This window comes from Channa argus, chromosome 1, assembly GCF_033026475.1.
Source record: "Channa argus isolate prfri chromosome 1, Channa argus male v1.0, whole genome shotgun sequence".
NCBI classification, from domain to species: Eukaryota; Metazoa; Chordata; class Actinopteri; order Anabantiformes; family Channidae; genus Channa; species Channa argus.
Window position 1 is genome coordinate 36161109 of NC_090197.1, and position 20680 is coordinate 36181788.

At 38.6% G+C, this 20680-nt stretch overlaps 3 protein-coding genes and 1 long non-coding RNA gene across 5 annotated transcripts; 3 read left to right on the forward strand and 1 right to left on the reverse strand.

Annotated features, from left to right (window-relative positions):
* The first annotated feature begins 635 nt into the window (after window positions 1–635).
* dnajc9 (DnaJ (Hsp40) homolog, subfamily C, member 9) lies at window positions 636–3975 on the forward strand. Its single transcript, XM_067516671.1, has 5 exons — window positions 636–989; window positions 1152–1292; window positions 2921–3175; window positions 3443–3529; window positions 3616–3975. The coding sequence occupies exons 1-5, from the start codon at window positions 816–818 to the stop codon at window positions 3724–3726; spliced, it is 768 nt and encodes a 255-aa protein (XP_067372772.1). The 5' UTR covers window positions 636–815; the 3' UTR covers window positions 3727–3975.
* Window positions 1299–2491, forward strand: LOC137133248 (uncharacterized). The gene is made up of 2 exons (XR_010915223.1): window positions 1299–1852; window positions 2397–2491. It is a non-coding gene; the product is annotated as an uncharacterized lncRNA (long non-coding RNA).
* A 119-nt stretch (window positions 3976–4094) lies between the features above and the next one.
* Window positions 4095–15447, reverse strand: fam149b1 (family with sequence similarity 149 member B1). Of its 2 annotated transcripts, XM_067516577.1 has the most exons (17): window positions 15310–15447; window positions 14153–14268; window positions 13478–13594; window positions 12719–12863; window positions 11821–11969; window positions 11514–11657; window positions 10062–10223; window positions 9767–9948; window positions 9535–9665; window positions 8621–8683; window positions 7882–7994; window positions 7324–7548; window positions 6127–6250; window positions 5752–5877; window positions 5532–5613; window positions 5055–5192; window positions 4095–4905 (listed from the first exon to the last, which is right to left on the reverse strand). In XM_067516577.1, the coding sequence occupies exons 2-17, from the start codon at window positions 14197–14199 to the stop codon at window positions 4823–4825; spliced, it is 2031 nt and encodes a 676-aa protein (XP_067372678.1). In that variant the 5' UTR covers window positions 14200–14268; window positions 15310–15447; the 3' UTR covers window positions 4095–4822. The 2 variants fall into 2 exon arrangements, with proteins under 2 accessions (XP_067372678.1, XP_067372687.1); XM_067516586.1 differs by lacking the exons at window positions 8621–8683; window positions 15310–15447 and having other exon boundaries at window positions 14153–14809.
* ecd (ecdysoneless homolog (Drosophila)) lies at window positions 15382–20679 on the forward strand. Its single transcript, XM_067516600.1, has 13 exons — window positions 15382–15586; window positions 15702–15819; window positions 15954–16041; window positions 16809–16987; window positions 17416–17608; window positions 17840–17968; window positions 18094–18219; window positions 18364–18449; window positions 18555–18658; window positions 19146–19407; window positions 19787–19854; window positions 19930–20132; window positions 20287–20679. The coding sequence occupies exons 1-13, from the start codon at window positions 15382–15384 to the stop codon at window positions 20518–20520; spliced, it is 1995 nt and encodes a 664-aa protein (XP_067372701.1). The 3' UTR covers window positions 20521–20679.
* Window position 20680: the final 1 nt, after the last annotated feature.

The window sequence follows — 20680 nt, forward strand, 5'->3', positions numbered from 1 at the left end:
TCAAATTTTATTGCAGACATTATTACTATAGTGTGGCTGCATGATTCTGATAATGTACTTGAGTAAGTAAAGTATCAGAAGGAAATGCATCCAATTGTGATGACATTTAATTGATTATTTGTTGGTTAAAGATTAATGTTACAAAAGTATGCATTAAAATTTTAAATTGATTCAGGTAATATTTAATATAGGATTAATACGACTCAATTAATAATTCTCAGTATTTAAAACTGGCACTTTCAGAGGCTAGATGCAAGCTCATACTCATCAATCAAGTAATCAAATCATTAACATTAAATCAATACTATAAACATTAAAACATATTTTAATAGAAATAACATTTAAAAGAAGTTCAAATAAAATAAAGATGAATGGTAAATGGAGAAGGGGTTATTAACTGAGCTACTATTCATGAAGAAAACCTCTAAACTTGTATCGTATGTAATGTTTTATTTAGATATATAAAAATGTTTGTCTTTTACAGAAATACCTTATTTATCAACCCGAGGCTCTGTTACATTACATTCCATGTACACTTTAAACACGAGATATAATTAAAAATTCAATGTCAAAAACATTAATAACGTAGATTGAATTAATAAGAAGGCGCGCTTGTGTGTACGTAATCAAGACGTAATACGTACGGAAGTACGTGGTAGGCCGAGCGCGCCAAATAAATGTTCGCAAAGGGCAGCCAGCTAACAGGGCGTCCATAATAGCTGCATCGTTAACAGCTAATTATTATTGTAAAAGGTCGTTGAGACACGCAGGAGTAAATCTTTACCGGTCGAAACTCGAACCAGAAAGCTGCCAGGATGGCTCTGCTCGACCGGTGCCAGGAGCTGTTCAAGACCTCCAACCTGTACGAGGTGCTGAGCATCAAAAAGGAGGCGACTGACGCAGAAATCCGGAGGAGCTACTACAAAGTGTCGCTCAAGGTCCATCCAGACCGTGCTCCTGAAGACCCGCTCGCCACCGAGAAATTTCAGGTTCAGTCCGTGCAGTCAGAAAACACATCGTAAACACAAGCTAGGCTCACAAGCTAGCTTTCCTTTTCGTTGCTTAGCGCCATGTTTTTGTAATGCACGATTCTTTAAGTAAGGCTGTGTTTGAATCAAATGCAGTGTCACATGATTCCCTTTTCCCTCCAGGTGTTGGGGAAGCTGTATGCGGTGCTGAGCGACAAAGAGCAGAGGGCTGTTTATGATGAGCAGGGAGTTGTGGACGAAGAGTCTGACATCCTGCGTCAAGATCGCTGCTGGGAAGATTACTGGAGACTGCTGTTTCCTAAGGTATAGGAACACAGCAGCCGTTTTCTTTCAGTATCGTGAGTCAGTGTGTACAGTGTATGTTATGATGTGACACGTTCCTCGAGTGACGCTACATGGAATCAAGACTTTTGTGTCAAGACATGTGGCGGTACACAAACAACACAAACTCAACACACGAGTAAAAGTGCGAGTAGTCGCTGTTTCAAATAATTTACACAAAGTTGAAGTATATTCTTTAATAAGTGCAAAAGTACTAATAGTCCAGAAGAATATTGAATTAATCCCTCTGAGTTACTGAAAAAACATCTTACTGCTGTTGACACCATGAATTTCGTTTAGTTCAGATTTTTGAACACATGCCTAATGACAGTATTTAATTAATTCATAGAATGATTCCAGGAGCAACTTAACAGGGCTTTTGCAGGGACTCAAGGGCTATTTTTTATTCACCGGTTGTAGCCTTTGATGGCTTCCTTTTTCTGCAACATCCAGGTAGTGTAGCCAAGGTTCCTTTGACTTTGAACTTGTGAACTATGCTTTCAACAGGGTCTGGGAACGTATTGTGCCTCGACTACGTTTTTGTATCCTTTTCCTTGTTTGTAAAAGGCAATGGTCTTTTATTCATTTTTTTACCAATTCTTTTGACACTTAAAGCCCTAACCAGTTCAGGGATTGGATGCGTTCTATCTCAAGCTCACCCGATGCAACTGATAGATTCAATAGTTTCGTCAGGTATACTTGAGACCTGATTTGAAAATGTGTTCTCTTCTGAGGGATTTTATCTAGGGGTTAAGTGATGAGACTGTGGTAGTCACTAAAAGTTGTATTTTGTGTCGAATTAATTGTGTCGAGCTATTTATATTGTTCGTTTAACAATATGCTGGATAGCAGATTCATAATATTGAGTATAAACTTTATATATTTTTATTCTGTTGAGGAATGCTCACTATAGTTGGCAGCAATAAAATGCAAAGGTTGGGGGCTACACACCAGTGCAGTACTTTTTAAAAAGAAAAAAATCCTAAGTAACTTTTACCCTCATAATTGCTTTCCCGAAGAGGCAAATTGTCTGGTTAAATGTTTTAAAACTTGTTTTTATTTGATTTCCTTATTATACTTGTACAGGAGTATAAGCACAGAGGATGGTGTTGTTGAACAGAGTAAAGCCCCTTGAGGAAAATGTATGATTCTGGGCTATAAATAAAACATTTGACCATGCACTCATTATACGTGTGTGTGTTATTAAATGGTAAATGGTCTGCACTTATGTAGCACTTTTTTTTTTACCTCATCAGTACCCAAAGCGCTTTACAAATGCGTTCACCTAGTCACACACCAACACACACATCAATGACAAAAGCTACCATCCAAAGTGCTGGCCTGACTATCAAAATTAACTTTGGGTTTAGTGTCTCGCTGAAACCCACTTCAGCCTGTTGCACATAATATAGTGCACAAATCTGAAATGCACCAAGCAATATTGGTCAGTAATTAATATATATATTTTGACCGTTTAATATTGTAGCATTAAATATAAATCATAACATGCTGTGTTTTATATCCATGACAAGCAACTGTCACACTTTTTTTTTTTTTTTTTTTTTTTTTTTTTTTTGACAGTCTGCTCTACTTCTCCGTCCATCTCCTAGATTACAGTGCAGGACATCCTTGAATTTGAGAAGAAATATAAGGGCTCTGATGAGGAGCGGCAGGATGTGATCCAGCTGTATGTACAGCATCAGGGAGATGTGGACGCCATCATGGCCTCAGCTCTGTGCAGCTCGCAGGAAGATGAGCCCAGGCTCTGCAGCATCATCCAAGATGCCATGAAGAACAAAGAAGTTCCAACGTTCCCAGCATTTACACAGGAGAGTGAAAAAAAGAAGAGGGCTCGTAGGAAGAGGGTGAGAAATGTTTTTGTATTAAAGCCAAATACATTCTCACACCTTGTATTTTATCTGTTAGTTGATTTTTTTCCTTCCTCAGATGATGACTGCTCTGTTTAAAATGTTCAGTGATATGTTAAATGAGTTACTGAACAAAAGTTGCACCACGTTGTGTATTTATGTAGGACATGCATGCACACACACAGTATCTACACACAAGTACTAGGTTCTAGTATATTCCAGCTTTAATGTCCATTATGAGTAATGCTGCGTCTGACTTTCCAGGCTGACAGAGAGCGACAAGAAGCAGAAGAAATGCAGAAAGAGATGGGGCTTGATGATCAGGATGATAGTCTTGTGATGATGCTTAAGGTAATGGATGCATATTTATGAAATAACTGTGTTTTCATTTTGCCTTTTTAATAACTATTCTTTATTTTATTTTTTCTTATTTCCAGCAAAGGCAGAATTCCAGAGAGCATAATTTTAACAGTTTCCTGTCTGACCTGGAAGCAAAATACTCCAAAAAAAGTGGTAAATCTCAAAGAGGAAAAAGAGGGAAAAAGTGAGAAGCATACAGACCCTGGTTATAGTGAATAGCATGTAAATAAACTGCAGATATTTTTCATTAGGAAAAAAAACCACAATTGTAGATTTCAAGTACATGTATAAGCAGCTGCCTAATTGCCCCTTTCTGTATGCCTCCCCATCTTATCTAGCATCACTAGCTTTTTATCACACCTTTGTGATGCAGCTGTTTTTGCTATTTGTCTTGTTTTTGCCATTCATAAAACAAATAAATTCATATTTATATACATTATTTGTTCAAGGATTTGTATTTTGTATACGATAAAATCATGAAAATCCTATAAGAGAAAACTGTCATGCTTTGTAGCATGGTTGAAAGGAACACTACTCTTTATGTATTAACCCTGATAACACCAAAGCATCCCCGCTTTGCTCAAGTAATAAGGATACGTTTACATTAAATACAGTATCTTATACTGACATGATCAATGAATTCCCTTATTTACAGTTTCCTGTAAGGGCCTTTCTTGTTGCCTATTATCTTGGTGTGGCAGCTCAAGCACATATGCTGCAGAGATCGCTGCTTATGTTGCCACCACATTCCCTTTTCATATGATTTATACTGAGCTTTAATGGAGAAAAGGCAACCAAAAATGTGGCATCTTGTTCTGTGTGCAAAGAGAAGCCCTCTTTTTTTTTTTGTGGGTTTTTTTTTTTTTTTCACATGGAGGATGAAAATTTTGTCCTTATAAAAGATACAGTACCAAACTCTCTGATGTAGCATCAGAGAAGAAAAATGCTTTGTATCCTCTCTATCCCTGTCTGGGTGGATCTGTTAGTCCCTGCATAGTCATTTAACCAACAACACACCACAGAGGATAATATACTGTACATTCAGATATAAATAGCTATATACACACTAATTGATCATACATAATAGAAATATCTACAAATACAAGTCATACTGCACATTAATGGAGTTAACTGTGTTTGGCAGCCACATAAGCTGATTTCTGAAATACAAAAATCTCTCTTAACAAAAACTACCAGAGCAGCATAATATTAAAAAAATATGCTACTTTGGTTAGTGGGCACAGATTCTGCAGGGTGTTGCACTATTGTGGTGTCATGGACATACTACAAGCCAGGTCTACTGGCTCTGGATGAGATGCCTCCTCGGGTGTGAGACCGAGTTGGGACTGACACAGGCACCAGTGGAGCTAGAGGAAAGAGAAATTATTATAAAAATCTCTCCTAATGAACATTCTGAACTTAAAACAGATTTTCCAGCTGCTGCAACCTCTCACAATCGTGGTTTATCTGAGGACTTAGTGTGGAAGAATTTCATCAGCCGCTTTAATCTACTGACCTGGGAGAGAGGCTGGTGGGTCCGGCTCCTCTTCATCTTTGATGGGCACGTGCCCCAAGGGGTGGTGGTAAAACGAGTCCAAGCAAGAAGAGCTGCTGATGCCAAGACTGATGCCAGTTATACCAATTCCAAGAGAATCTGGTGAAATGAATGAATAAATGAATGCATAAAAAATGACTACTACTATAAAATTAATTTTACACTGGCACTATGTATATACAGTACTGCAATTCAAAGCTGTGTTTACTTGTATACCTCAGGGTGTGCTGAAAGATAGTGGAGTATGTTAAGCACTTCAAATAGAAATTAATTACTGATTTTAAATAAATATTTAAAGATAAATCTGCAACACTGCAGAAAACCTAGTTAGCAAACATGCAAAGAAGATGATGAAGTTAACAACATTTTCCAACACAGTTAAATGTTTTTTGTTTACTAATTTTGTTCACAAAAATCTGTTTATTCTAAGTTTCTGACCTGTGCACACAGAAGCTCTGCCTGGGCGCCCCTGCCCAATGTTGTCCAATACTGTGAAGGAACGACGGTACGGAGTGTCTGACTAAAAAGAAAACCATTAAAAATAACAACACAGAACATATGCCAACTCATTGCTTGGCATAGTGAGAACCATACCGCTTAAAAAAAACTCAGTTCTGGAAGTACACATCGTATTGTGTGATGACAGAGAGCATCTTACTCTGTATGTGTGAGTTGTGTTGGGGCGAGAGAAGACATCCAGGAAATGGTGGCGATCCCTTGGCAGTGAACTGCCAACTTCGTCATTTATAGCACTGTGGGCACGGCTGGACGAGCCTTTCTGACGCTGGGTGGATATGAAAAATGTTTGTATATAGCTGGTCAAATGTCTTTTACTCTATTTGAAAAAATGACCAATAAATGTAAAAATTATGATTGTTCAAATGTAGGTTCTTTACGTTTTAGATTTTGCAATTACAGGTATTTTTCTATTTACTAATTTATTACAAACTATTATCTGTTTACAAAGACTTTCAAATTCATTTAACACATTTTTTAATTGTCAATACAGTGTTGTTTCATTGTTGTTATGTACCTGTGCAGGTTTAGACTGCTGTCCAGAGTGAGACAAATCTGAGTCTCCGGTGCTAATAGGGGGAAGGAGTGTGTTTCTGCTTAGAGGCAACAGTGGAGATGCCAAGCGGTCACTGGCTGTGGATCTGTGAAAGAAGAAACTTCAATAAAAATATAGATAGATTTCTTTATGCCACCTCTATGGTGATAAGATATATTCTTTCTAAAGACAAGGTTGCAGGAGTGCTGTGAAAATTCACAGCTTAGGTGTAAGAGTAAGGTGTTAGAACTCTGCCTCTTCTTAGATACGTTTCCATAAAGAACAGATGTGTTTTGAACATGGTGTTTGTTTTTTGCTATCGAAGGTTAAAAGTTATCTCTCTCCAGATAGAATTTGATAACAGGGCCACTGCAGTGAGAGTGCTCTGATATTAAAGGAGCAGTCTGACATTCTGAAAAATATCTCTACTCACATTTTTGAAAAAGACATACGGAAAGACTGAGATCCTTTTTATGTCACGCTGCATAATCTTCACCTTTTTACAACCAACCTCATGAACAGTACACCCCCAAATCTCTTTACACAGTATAATGAACACACTGCAAACTCCACGCTGGTAGTATGACATCAGAAGGCTATATATACTTATGAAAACTTAATGTTCATTTCTCATTTGTTGAACACACAAACACACACACACAAAAAAAAATCAAAATTGTTTTAAAGGATGGATTAGATTTCGGCCAAGAATACGATCAGAGAAGAGAAGATCCCATCTGTTAAATACGAAGCTATAGCTGAGGAGATGATTACCTGAGCTTACATTAATATTGGTTTCAAAGATTGGAGGGGGACACTGCTAACCTGCTATGTCGAAAGGTAAAAAAACCCCATGCACCAGTGTCTATCATCAACCTTTAGCATTCGAATGGTGCAGAACTTTGCAGAACTGGCATTGAATAATAATGTATTCAGACACTTTATTCAGTTACTCTTTTACTTGTGGTTCATGACAAGTTCATCTGTTAAGTTTGTTTCACACTTGAAACTTCTATCACCTCCCACCTCGCTTTTTCTATGCAGTCATAGAAAAAAGTAGAAAGTCAGTCTCTTTTCAAAGTCGTATGTGCCTGAGACTGTAGGAGAGAGTGAAGGCATAAAAAAAAAAGATACAAGAATTAGTGGAGTTGCTGCGGTTCCCATGATGTTGCTACTTACAGACGTGTCCCACGGATGACCTCATCCATGGATCCTGTCGTGTTGGCCTGACTCAGGCTGAGCACCAGTGGCAGGAGGGTCCGGGGGGGAGGGTTTCTGCGGCGGGCAGACTGTGCTGGCCGGGACAGTGAGGAAGAGCTCTGCTCCAGGGTTCGTCGAGGGCGAGGTTTATTGAAGGAGACCAAACTGGAGCCTGGCCTGTGGGATGCCCACTCCTCTGGCTCCCTGTGTGGGAACAGGAGAGTGGAAGACAATTGATGAATGGTGCATTTCCACCTGCAGCCAACTGGCTGTGTGCTCTGCCAAACAAGGTGCTAAGAACAGGAACCAAAACATGGTAGGAATGAAGCTATATACCTCTTGTTTTGCAAAATGAAGGGTGATTACATGCAGATAAAAACAACTAAAACAGATGACTTTTTCCTTTCCATTCAATGATTCAAATCACAATTTAAGACCATACACATATGCATTGAATGTGTCTAATTTGACTTTTATTTATTTGTCTGTTTTGGCACAAATACTCTTATTGGTTAAAAGAGTAAAATACGTCCATACTGGATTCTATCCAGCACACCCAGATTCCTCTGCTGCAAAGGGATGCTATGGATCACGATGAGGTCGTTCAGATTATGCTGGGTCGCTGCTGCTCCTATTGGGACCCTTCCAACCTGGGGGATGGTGTGAGATGAATAGGAGAAAAGAACAAGAGGAGTGGGTGGGTGGGTGGATGGGTGGGGGGAGGGAAAAGAAGGGGGATGAAAAATGATGCAAAAGACAGGATTGATTAAAAAGCCAAGGACAGACAGAGGTAAGAGGAGGCAAAATAAAGTACTACATATAAAATAAAAGCACATAATATGGAAAGTCAGGTTAGATACCAAGAACTTAAGAGTATCTTACAAATGCCACTGGCCATATGGTTAGTTGTCTCCATAGGTACAACACAACATAATCTCAAAAAATGGTTATTAATCATGCAATAATGTCTGGAGGACCCCATATCAACTATGCCACAAACTAGAAACAACAGAACACACAAAATGCAACAAAAGTGATAACTAGCAAGACTATGCATTCCAACATTCGCATCATGAAAGAAACAGAAAGACGAAAATCAAAAAGGTTCAAGTTGAAAAAAGGTTGCAGTCAATTAAAGAGATAAACAGCCATGGTGCTTTCATGTTAATCAACAGGCATAAGCACATTTATTCTATAGATAAAGAAAAATGAGCCGCCACAGATGGTGTGCACACAACACACCACCTTTTTGGCTCTAAATGAGGGAGTTACATACAGTGGAAGAGTGCTTATTGGATTTCCATCTGGACTTGTGCTGTGAGCCCCTTGACTTTGTGTTCTTTATGGGAAAAAAGGCATGACCACAGGACGACAATGGGTATACAATAAGGGAAGGAAGAGCAGTAAAGAACAAAAAAAAGAAATAAAAAACATATATGAACAGACGCAGAAAGAAAAAAAGGGGGAAAAACAGAAAATAGGCAGCAGAAACAGAAAGTACACAAAACACAAGCAAGGTGAAAGGAGGAGAGTAAAGGGGGAAGGAAAGAAAACAGAGACACATGTTAATGAACTGGAAGCATTGTAAGACTGAAAGAGCAACAGGCAGGAGCGAAAAACAGGTCCCAATCAAGTGTGGACTGAGGGACAAAGATGTATGTAAAGTTGCCACAGTTACGGGTGCCTTGAGGTCCATAAATATTTCGTACTCTTAAAATAAATTAGCTTTATAGTCAACTTGGTTAACTACAAAAATCCCCAGAAAGCCGATTCACACTGGCACTGTATATATCACCCCTGTACTCGCTAGTCTTAGTTCTATATTCCATCTCCACAAACTTCCTGGAATGTGTCTGTGAAGGTTCTCAGTCATCCAGGTTTGGTAATCTGGAGGTTTAGGCATTTCAACTGAACCTCAGACTAAAGAAGCCACGTTTCCAACCAAGAAGTCTAGTTCACATGACTCAACCTCCAGATTTCTTAGATGTGCTGTTTTCATTGTCTGTTTTTGTTGACCTGAATTTCTTAGCTCGCGTGTCATTACTAAAAAGGAATTAAAACATTTAAAAGGTCAACTCTTAACGGACCTCCTGATGTGCTGACCATAATGTAAGTAAAATGAGGCTTAAGGGGTGTGTCTACGCCCACAGACACACCCCTGTCCCTCTGAGCCCCCACCAGAACACTGACCTGGAACTGTGGGCCAGCTGTTAGTGGGGGCACTCTGCTCTGGCCTAGTTTGGGCAGCGTCGTTGGCAGCATGAAGGTATTCTGGCAGTCTTGCTGCACAGGGCTAACATTCCCAGATATCTTTCCATCATCTGTCAATCACACAAGTACAATCAATTCCTGTGTTCTACTTTGGACATTAGGACACATACACTTAGCCTAATACTTTCAAAATAGTAATAATCAACTCTACCTGAGGTGCAGCACTCCCAATGGCGTTGAACAAGCCCTTTCATCCAGCCGACCAACTGCCACCATACATCATCAAATAACAGGTCATGGATAGCTTGACGACGACAGTGGTATGGTGAGACAGGAGGCAGACAGTGATGCCGTCGTCCCAACTCTAAGCAGTCCTGCTCCCACTCATCTTCCCTGTAAAAGATAGAAACAGAGTAGTAAATAACACACATTGACACCGGTCGTGGTTTAGATTTAGTTCGGGGGAAAAGAACAATTCTTTGTAGCAAGTAAAGTAAGTGACTTACAAGTCTTGGCGATCAAAAGCCAGATATTCCTCCATCAGACCCTCCACTTCAATCACTCTTGGCTTGTCGTGGCTGCTGGAGCTACTAGAGCTGCCCGGAGGACCATCTGACTCAGCTGCAGAAGAGCTGATCAGTGCCGCTCTCCTGCCTTTCACGTTCAACCTTTAGGCCAAGACAATAGCAAAGAAAGATCAAAATATATAAACATTGTATGTTCTCAAGAACAAGGCCACACATGCAGTATGTTTTCTGTTATGTTTTTGACACTTTCTGTTAAAACTGTAATTATAGTCTATTATTTTTTATATAATCATGTGATTGATGACAACTAAAGCCTTGGTTTGATCAGAATAATGTGATCATTTAGACTCAAGGTTGAAAACTTTGTTTTCATAAAAACAATATATGGCCACTTTACACATTTTTTTAAATGAATTATTCCATTAATATTTATTAAATTCTTTCCTGATAACCGACTTTGTGTCTTGCTTATAAATTACAACACCATTATTCAGAGGTCATGATGCGGAGTAAATGTTCAAATGTTTTTAGTTCATATTCACTTGAATACTAAAAGAAAAACATGTTTATACTCATCAGTTGGTGCTACAGTCCTTTGAGTTTTTCCAAAGCAGGAGAGATATAATGTCAAAAAAGCCCAAACACATAAAAAAACATCAACAACAGCTTATCCCTTTTCCCTCTTAATTCTCATGCTCATGCATTCTCATGCACATCACATGCTTTGAGCGGTTGCTCAAAGACTTTATTTCACTCATCGCCTCTTTCTATCTAGCAGCTAATATCTCAATGAGCTCTGAAATAAATAATGCCTACAATATATAATATCTATAAAAAATTTTATATGATATCTATGTTCAAAGAGATGCAGAAGCACCAAATGCTGCAATATGTCATGTAATGCTTGCTACTTTAGTGCTTCAGAAAATACTTGTTTTGTTTAGTTTTGCCATCACTAATCAAACATGAACCAAGCAGACTTTAGCTTATAAACTACAAGTCAGAGCATCTAGGTCACAGAACCACAGAGTCAGCCAAGACTCCTCGATAATTGATGCACCAACACCAGGCATCTGACATCCATCCAACAGCCACTGAAACAGAGACTTTATAATAATTCTTACAATTTTCTTTACACAGTAAAGCAACAAGCATTACTATTTAATATTTTGTTTCAAATATTCACATGGTAGATAGTTCAAAGTTTTTTATTGTTGTAACAGTGTGCTAAAATGAATGACCAACTAAACTTGACTTAAGCAGTTTCTGAGCCATAGTATTCCAATGTCTGATTTGAAATCAGTAGGACTAACAGGACTTAAATCATACATCAGAATTTTGCTTTAGTATCATTTAAGAGATATTTAATATCTCTTCCTAATAAGATAGTGGTATTTGATTTATACTGGTGAGTCGGAGCAATAACCTTACTCTGTGTCATCCTTTTCTTTTTCCTGGAACTTCACATTGCTCTCTTTGCCTGCTGATGGGCTGCTGGAAGAGCTGCCTTTCCCCAAAGTAGCGTACCACTGGAAGCCCTCATCACTGGGATTTACCAACTGGGTTCCCAGGATTCTGAGTGAAACACACAGACACATAAACAATGCACAAATAAGTACAATTATTAGATTACCATATGAGAATAGAATTTTTAAGATTTGCCTCAATATTCGACTTTCATCTTGGGTCCCCATTTCCCTCAGGAGTAAAAGTTCATAAGGTCTGATAGAAAACATACCGAAGATGTGGGAAACGAGTGGCCCATTGGTGACATTCATCTTGCAGCCCCTGGAGTATCCCTCCTTTGCTGCCTCTTCCCTCGTACAGCTCTTTGTCAATCTCCTCAAACATTTGCTGTACCTGTCGGGACGCTGCCTTGTCAAACTCCTGTGGGAGAAAGACGGAAACAGAAACACAGAAAGGAATGCTAGTTATTTCCCTCCGAGAAAACTGCTGGCTTCTGTTCATCAGTTATTGGCAACACATTGCCATTGTATATTGTTTTTTTTCATTTTTTATTCATGACAAGCTTCAAGGTGAATAATAATCAACTGCTAAGACCCCCTGGGATGTGTATATATGCTTGTGGTCAAGCTGAATTTATTCAGTAATAGCATTCATATACCATAACAAAAAATGAAAGAAACAGAAAGTTTAAGGTGACATAGAAGTGAGTTAGTTTGTGCAACAGAGTTTTCCTTTCTCTAGGAAGCAGGTTGAACAAGCTAAACACTGAATCCGAAAACAAGTTATGTGTGACCAGCTGATGCTAAAAGTACGATGTAATAATTAAATATTCTTTGTGAATTGAGGTCTTGCATACAAAAAAGTAGGCCACAATCAAGCCATCTACCCCAGGAAATGGCTGTATGTTCTTTGGTTTTCCAAAGTTTGCAAAAAGTTGACAAACAATGTTGAGACAATTTAAATTTGACATTAAAAATGCACAAAAACATATCTTTACTTTTCTTTTTTATCTTTACAACAGAATAACATAGAGCGTGGAAAAATGCTAGAGGAAAATAATGTTTTATGTATGAGTGTGTGTATACTTGAGTATGTTTCACGTGTGAAAAACAGTTTCAGGCTAGGATCATTACTTCACATTAACATAGATTTCTCAGGTATAAACTTACATCGTAGCCCCATGAAAAAACAGAACTCCTCTCTGTGGAGATGCCAGTGCCTGTAGAGCTGTGGATACCTGACCAGGACTGACTAGAGTCTACTGAGATGACAGTGGGACAGTCCGAATGGCCTGAGGCAGCAGATGTCTGTGAGCTACAGGTAAAGAATGAAGAAGTTGTGAGATGTGTGTCCAGTTTAAAAGCTATATTTTAAACTCTTAGATTAGGAGTTGCAGATTATTTTTAATTTTAATAACTTTCCCCATGGAAAAGCATCACCTGTTTCTGATGTACCCAGTGAACTCTCTGTGTTACAATTTAAACCAGGTTTCTGTTATGTGGCTATGGAAATCAGGTGGTGGTGGATGCTGACGTAATCATAGGCAAGGTTCCAAAGTTCAATTCAACTTTATTTATATAGCGCCAATTTACAACAAAGTCATCTCAAGGCACTTTACAGAATAAAGTCCAGACTACACAAGTATGTAGAAGGTAGAAAAAGTGGAACATAAAGGTCAAATGTCAAAGTACTTGAATATTTTACTACCCTGCTTCGTTATTTATTCTGCACATCTGAAGGAGGCAATGTGATATCAATTAATCCACTGCTTATGGGTGTCTGGTTTCACAGATCGAGAGGCTTGAAAATCAGCTGCCCACTCAAAACAGTGTAACATTACCAAAAGTATGCAGGCAAATGTATGAGTATGTGATGCCTTGCAAGCAACCCAGGAATATCTGTCTGTATGAAAGCCAAGTCTCAGTTACCGGTGTTGAGTAGACAAATCTTCGTGGAAGACATGGAGGTAGTGCTGAGGGGTTCTGTCATCGTCCGTTTCCTCCGGTAGAGGATGGTGATCGAGGCTGCTTCGAGACAACCCACGACTACACCAAAGATATATTGAGAACATTACCCACAAAAGGGAGTGTGTAGTCACATTTTTGGAAGGCCTTGCAATTCCAAAAACATGACAACACTTATTGGTAGAATGATGCAGAGCAAATTGTGGTCCCAATACAATTCATAAAAACATAACTGATAAATCATTCAACATGATCTGAAGCTAGAGTAACAGCATGAGACTGACTGAATCAATTCATTTAACGGAAAGTATAAATGTTACATTAAAAGTCATGTCTGGGCCAGAAAACATAAGCACTGGGAATTTTCTAGCCAGTGTTCGCTAATAGTAATTACAATAACATTACTGTCTACTGCAAGATAGTAAAAAATATTTAACACCTTGGTTAATGAAAAACATTTTAATATTTTTAAAGGCCTTTGAGGGGAAAATGAAATAAGTGATTTTGGTCTTACAAAAAGCCTGGGAAGGGATCTAACTAATATGACTTTAACCCGTGTACAATCGCACTCAGCCTACTGGAACCTGGAAAAGCCTTAATGGCAGTGATCATCTGGTAGCCTTTATATTAGAAACTCACATCTCAAGTTTGTGCGACACAGGTCTCCTGGTATATCGTGAAATCATTATCCTTTTTCTGCTGTTTTATATGCTTGAGTCCCCGTCTTTCATTCTTGTCTCCGCTTCCAGGACTGGCTGCGAACAATTTAGAGGGAGATCTGACATCGTCCAGTCCGTCGATAAATACCCCGAGTGCAAGACAGCTAGACGGTGCTCTGGCTACAGATGCTAACGTTGTGTGTAAATGCTGTAGCTGTTAAGAAGCAGCTATGTCTAAAAGCAAGCTAACGAACGTTAGCTACATGTACGGGCAAATAAGGCACGAATAGCATTGTATATTTCCCGAAACACATTTTTCCCCAGATTAACCTTGATACATTAAATTAGCATTTTATGTGATTCAGACGTCGCCAATCGGCTTGCTTGTTATATGGCAATAAATACGTTAATGCAGCGAGCTATCGCCACCTCAGAGGACTTTCTTAGCTAACGTTAGCATTAGCACCAGCAACAATAACACGGCTGTCATGGATACGCAGCTTCGTATCCCTCTGGTCTCATGGGAAATAGATGTTGGATCATCATAAAATAGCCATGACATCATAGGTTAATGCACTACAGCTACCAGAATCCACTGCGACAATGCAATCGCATTCCTGAAATGTATCGGTTCGTCTTTGTTGTGGGCTAAACTAAAACTAAGCTACTATAGCTTACTATACTAAAAACCTACCTATTTTTTCATTACATTCATTATAATTAGACAAGTCAATCTGACATTAAACAGTAAAAAAAACAAACAAATAAAAAATAAAATCTGTTTACATAGGAACTGTTGTTCGTTACAGATTTGGTAGTCGAGTAGAATTAGCAGTAGTACCAAAACAATGAGAAATAGCGTGACAGCAACGTTCTTAAAATGAGCACCTTTTTGTGTGTTTTCGCATTAAGGGTTCTCTGGACTACGCTGGCATAACACACCATTTACAAAGAAGACACGAAAGGGTAAGCTGGACTGATACCGCAATGAGGTTGTCTCGGGTTTCCACAAATATAACTTGCTGAGTATTACCCGATATAGTGAGCCTCCTGTAACTTCAGCCAATAACTTTAGCGTTAATGTTCTTCAGGACGACTTTACTCAGTCGAAAGACATAATGCAAGAGTAGCTCCTACCTTGTTGACAACACATGTGTTTGTTTATCACAGGCTTGTCGTCTGGTTATCTGGGTTCTTTAAAGCACTACCATGGACGCCCTACAGCGGAGAGTGGTTATTGACGACACGGTCCAGTACAAACTCTTCATGATCCAGTCAGACGAGTCAGCTTCGCAGCAGACTGAGGAGCATTTCTCACATCTACTACAAGGGATACTGGCAAAGGTTGCCCCCCTCTTGATCCAGTACATCTGGCAGCATCAGTCATTCAGCCTCAAGTATTATCCTGAGAAAGGTTTGGTTACCACCTTAGAGTTGAATGGATTCAAACCATGGTGTCATAAAGGTGGGCTGTGTGGTGTGGTGGTATAACACTCTTAAGGACTGACGCATAGTATTCTTATTGACAGGAGGTGTCCCTGCTTATATTGGAGGTAGCACTCAATTTGGGGACAATGTGGAGGATGAATGGTTTATTGTTTACCTCCTACTGCAGATCACAAAGGCCTTCCCAGAGCTTGCAGCCAGGTAAGACAGAATGTACTCTCAGTTCCTATTTTTAAATTAACTGAATGAACTGATCCTTTGATTTTTTTTTTATATTATGCCCTGGCTTTATTAGTTGTGTTCCTCTTCAACTTCAATCCTATGTTTGAGTGCAGAGTTGAGGACAATGATGGGGAGTTTCTTTTGATTGAAGCAGCAGATTGTCTTCCCAAATGGCTGAATCCAGAGACGAGCGAAAACAGGGTGAGATATCCAGATGTGATGATAGATAAAATTATGGTCTTTTTTTGAATGGATTTGTTTAAACTTTTCCCATCATTATGTCACTTTGAAGCATAATTCTGGATGTTTTGCATGTGCTCTACCTTTAAATTAATGTCACATAGTAATTTCCCAAAGTGTATAATAAAATTCTAGATTAACATTTTTCTAGGCAGCTTTTGATTTTAGTCAGTTCAGATTCAAAAGTAATTAAGGACAAATGTGATTAACTTAAAACTTATGAGATTTATTAAGTCATTTCTACATTTCCTTTATGACGTGGAATGTCTCCTTATTGACAAACTGACAATTTGTTTGTTTATTTGTTTTTTGACTTCCTCAACCAACATATTTAATGCAAGGTAGAGTCTGTATTACCCTATTCTTAAAAGAACATGAATGTTTAGAAATTTTCTTTTTCCAATTTCAAATAGTAGCTGTCAACTCTGACAATTTAGACGTTTGTCAGCAATATGGTTCAAATGTTTAACTTTGACTAAAATAATCTCAATTCATTGTCTTATTTATTAGCCTGTGCTAGTAGATGTCCAGACTTCAGTGGAATGAATAGCTGTCTGGAAGGAATGATTTTAACCTAAAATGTCTTTATATGAATCAGAAAACAATTTTTAACGTAAGAATAAAGTAATACCATTTTGCAGTAATGGTAGAAAATCCTGCAAACCTCTGTTGTGGATATTCCTGTTGTGATAGTCGGTAATAAGTGGTCCACTCGTTGTCTTTTGCAGGTCTTCCTCCATAAGGGAGAATTGCATATCCTGCCCTGCCCTTCTGCATCCAGTCCAGTGGGGGTCTCAAAGGATGTGGTACCCAGTGTGGCACAAGCACTAGCACTGCTTACCACTCACCCAGAGGCCTGTCGAGCAAGCCCCAAGATTTCTCGTGCCCTGATGAAAAGATTAGAGGGGTGAAGGATTTCTTTTCATGATAAAAGTCTTAGTTTTATACTCAAATATTCTGCACAGTCAACATTATCGCAAAACGTATATGATTTTCACTAGAGATGCTCTGACATGATCCTCTGTATGACTGTGTCTGAGCCATATCCAGTAGGTTTTTACAAAGTATAAACGTTGTTAACAGACTGCCTTCTGTAAGGAGAAAAAGCAACTTGACTCATTTTGACAGCAGTTTTTAAACTAAGAATTAAAAAAGCAGGGTTTTAAAAAACAGTGTAGGAAATTGAGATTCACTATAAACTTGATTCATAAAAAAAAAAAAAAATTGTTTTATAGACTCCTCACACTTAAGAGGAATACAGAACCTGACGGGTTTTAAGAGATAATATGAACATCTAAACATAAAACAGCATATTAATTTCTTCTTTCCATTTAGGTACCCAGAGAAGATAAGATTGGGCCTCCACCGTGCCCACTGTTTCATACCTGCAGGTACTGCCAAGGTGCTAGCAGAGCGACCAGACCTGGTTGCAGCTGCAGTATCAGCATTCTACCTGCGGGATCCAGTAGATTTGCAGGCTTGCCGAAGCTTTAAGACCTTTCCTCCTAATACAAGAGTCCTTACCACGGTAAATACGCCTAAACATTTATAATAGTAGTGATGTTTATATATATATATATATATATATATATATATATATATATATATATATATATATATATATATATATATATATATATATATATATATATATATATTATATATATATATATATATATATATATATATATATATATATATATATATTTCATCTTTTGTGAACTTACTTTATACAAGCAATGTCCTTGTATAATTTCAGGTGACATTCACCCGTTGCCTATATGCCCAACTGCATCAGCAACAGTTCACCCCAGATCGGAGGAGCAACTTCACCCTGCCTCCTCGCTCTCATCCCCACTACAAAGCCCATGAACTTGGCATGAAACTGGTGAACCATCGTCTTTTGTCTTCATTCTTTTAGACTTGTTTTTGTTGGCCGCTTCTTAAAATATTTTTAAAATGTGTGAATGTTATATGTAATTATTTATGTCTGTGTATATATCCTGTTCCCAGGCCCATGGCTTTGAGATCCTGTGCTCTAAGTGCAGGCTACCATCATCAGATCCTGATGCATTGGTCAGTTGTAACCCTCAGTGGAAAGGCTTTATGGACAGTCTGAAAAGGAATGGCTATTTCCAGGTTAGCCACAATTTTTTTTTCTTTAGACAATTTCTAAATGTAAACATATACTAAGCATACCATGTACTTTGTTATAGATTCAGTACACTATGTATTTAAGTACAAAGATTAGAGTTTTAAATTTTGTTTTTGGGTCAAATGCAGGGAGAACTGGAAGGTTCGGCTCATCATAGAGAACTAATGAAGTCAGCAGAAAATTTCTTTAAACAGTCAGTCGCATCCAAATCCAGGTAAGGACTGTATTTGTTTGTGTTTGTAACTAAGAACACTATAAATGTGTATGCCTTTAATAACCAAATCCATCTGGCTGAATATAGATTTTTGTGTGTTTTCAGTGTTTTGTCACCGGGTGAGGAGATTCTCCAGTTGTTGCAGAACTGCAGCTCCTTCAGTTTGGAGGAATTGAAGAAGCAGGAGTCAGAGCTCCCCCCAGAGGACAGTGAGTCAAACCATTTATTTTCACTAAGAAATGCTTTAAGAAATTGCAGGCTTGAAAGCCTTTTCAAAAAGTTTGTAGATTCACCTTTTAAGGAGTAGCTCAGGTCTTGTGAACTTGAATTTGCCTCAGTTAAAATACCTTTGGGGTGAATGACAACAGTTGAGTCACAGACTTAGCCTCCAGTGGCAAAGATTATGATAAATGTTATTTACTCGGTTCAGTGTGGTTGACGGTCTCATAATTTTGAGTAAATATCTGCCTGTGCAGATGTGCATTGTCTTTTTTTGTTTTACTACAAATGAAGTATTGGTGGTTAAAATGACCTTGCTAGAAGTAAAATTGTATTTTCCTGTCTCTGCCACCTGGGATTCTCTGCTTTCTGCCAATTCCTTTCTGTTTCTGTCCTTTTGGTATGCATCCTCCATTCTTTACCCTTCTCTCTTTCAGCCATTTCCTATAATTAGGTTTTTTTTGTCTCTACCTCCAGGTGACAGTTGGCTGGATATAACAGCTCAGGATTTGGAGCGTATGTTGCAGGAGAGAGGTGCGGGGCGAGGTGATGTTGGCAGCCAAAATTTCAGTTCCACCAGACAGACACAGCAGCATGTCAGGGGTGCAGAGGAGAGGAACAAGGAGACAGAGGACAAAGAAGAAGAGGCAGAAGTTGGTTACAGCCTGGTAGCAATCACTCAGGGAATGAAAAACTTCCTCAATGCCATGTCATCACATGAGGGTGCTGAATTGCCCTGGTGAGACAGCTAGAATATCTGGACAGTACACCATTTGACTATATTTAGCCAAAATCACTGTTTACATGTTTGGGTCAATAAATATTTTAGGATCGTTTGAATATTTAATATCCTTATAATACTAATAGTAATTAATAGACAAAAACACACGTACACACAAACACAGGAATGTTCAGAGATATAAGTTGGAGTACCGCACATATAACTAGGTTGAATTTATTTTAATTTCCATGTGGATGTAACACAACCATCATATTTCTCCTCATGCTCTGCCTCTTCTGAACATTCTGGTGCACTCACTGCCTTTCTAGCTAATTAATTAAGATGTATACTGTTCAACAAAAATTCTTGTTTCACATTATATTTCTTTATATTCCAGGAGCAGCTCAACTCAGCCCTTTAGCTTTGACCCTGACTCTGTGGCCAGCGCATTAGACCAACTACTAGGTATGTAAAAGTTAAAAAAACAGATGAAACCTGCCATATTTTTCTAAATTTATTGAAACTATCTTTTCATAATAGGAAGCAAACAGGAAGAACTTGATTCGGATGATCTAGATGATGAGGAGGAAAATGAGCAGGAGGAGGAGGATAAGAACAATGAGGGGCTCTCTGGTTGCGCAGAGATTAATGAGACCGAAACCTTGGACAGTCTCAGAAGATACATGGACCAAATGGACCAGGAGCTAATGAGCACTAATATAGGACAAAGCTTTAATCAACTGGTGAGATTATGGTGTGATTTTACCATCTGAATATAATAGGAATCCCTCTGCACAGCTTCATTCTTAAAATATTTATTTCATTATGAATTTTTTAAAACATCTGCACAAAACATAGGTAAAATAATGCACCATTACTATGGTAATATTTCTGCAGAGTTACAACAAAGCAGACTTGGTGAATGGCTCTCCTCAGCCTTCTGCAACAAATAGTTCCCCAACTGTGGAAGGGGTGGAAGAGACAGAGGAGATCCAGCCTCTGGACGTGGACCTCAACTTGGTCACAAACCTGCTAGAGTCCCTCAGCTGCCAGGCTGGACTTGCTGGGCCAGCCTCGAACCTGCTGCAGAGCCTGGGCTTACACCTGCCACCCAACTCTGATTCATCTTAAAAGGCAAGAAATTGCTAATGGTTGAGGGCACTGTTTGGCAGGCTCAAAGTAATAATTCTAAGATAGATTTGCCATTTTGAGGCTTTCAGGAGATTTTAATACATTTTGCTTTCTGTTATGCTGGGAGATTAATGTACTGTGTGTTTACTGTGACCTTTTT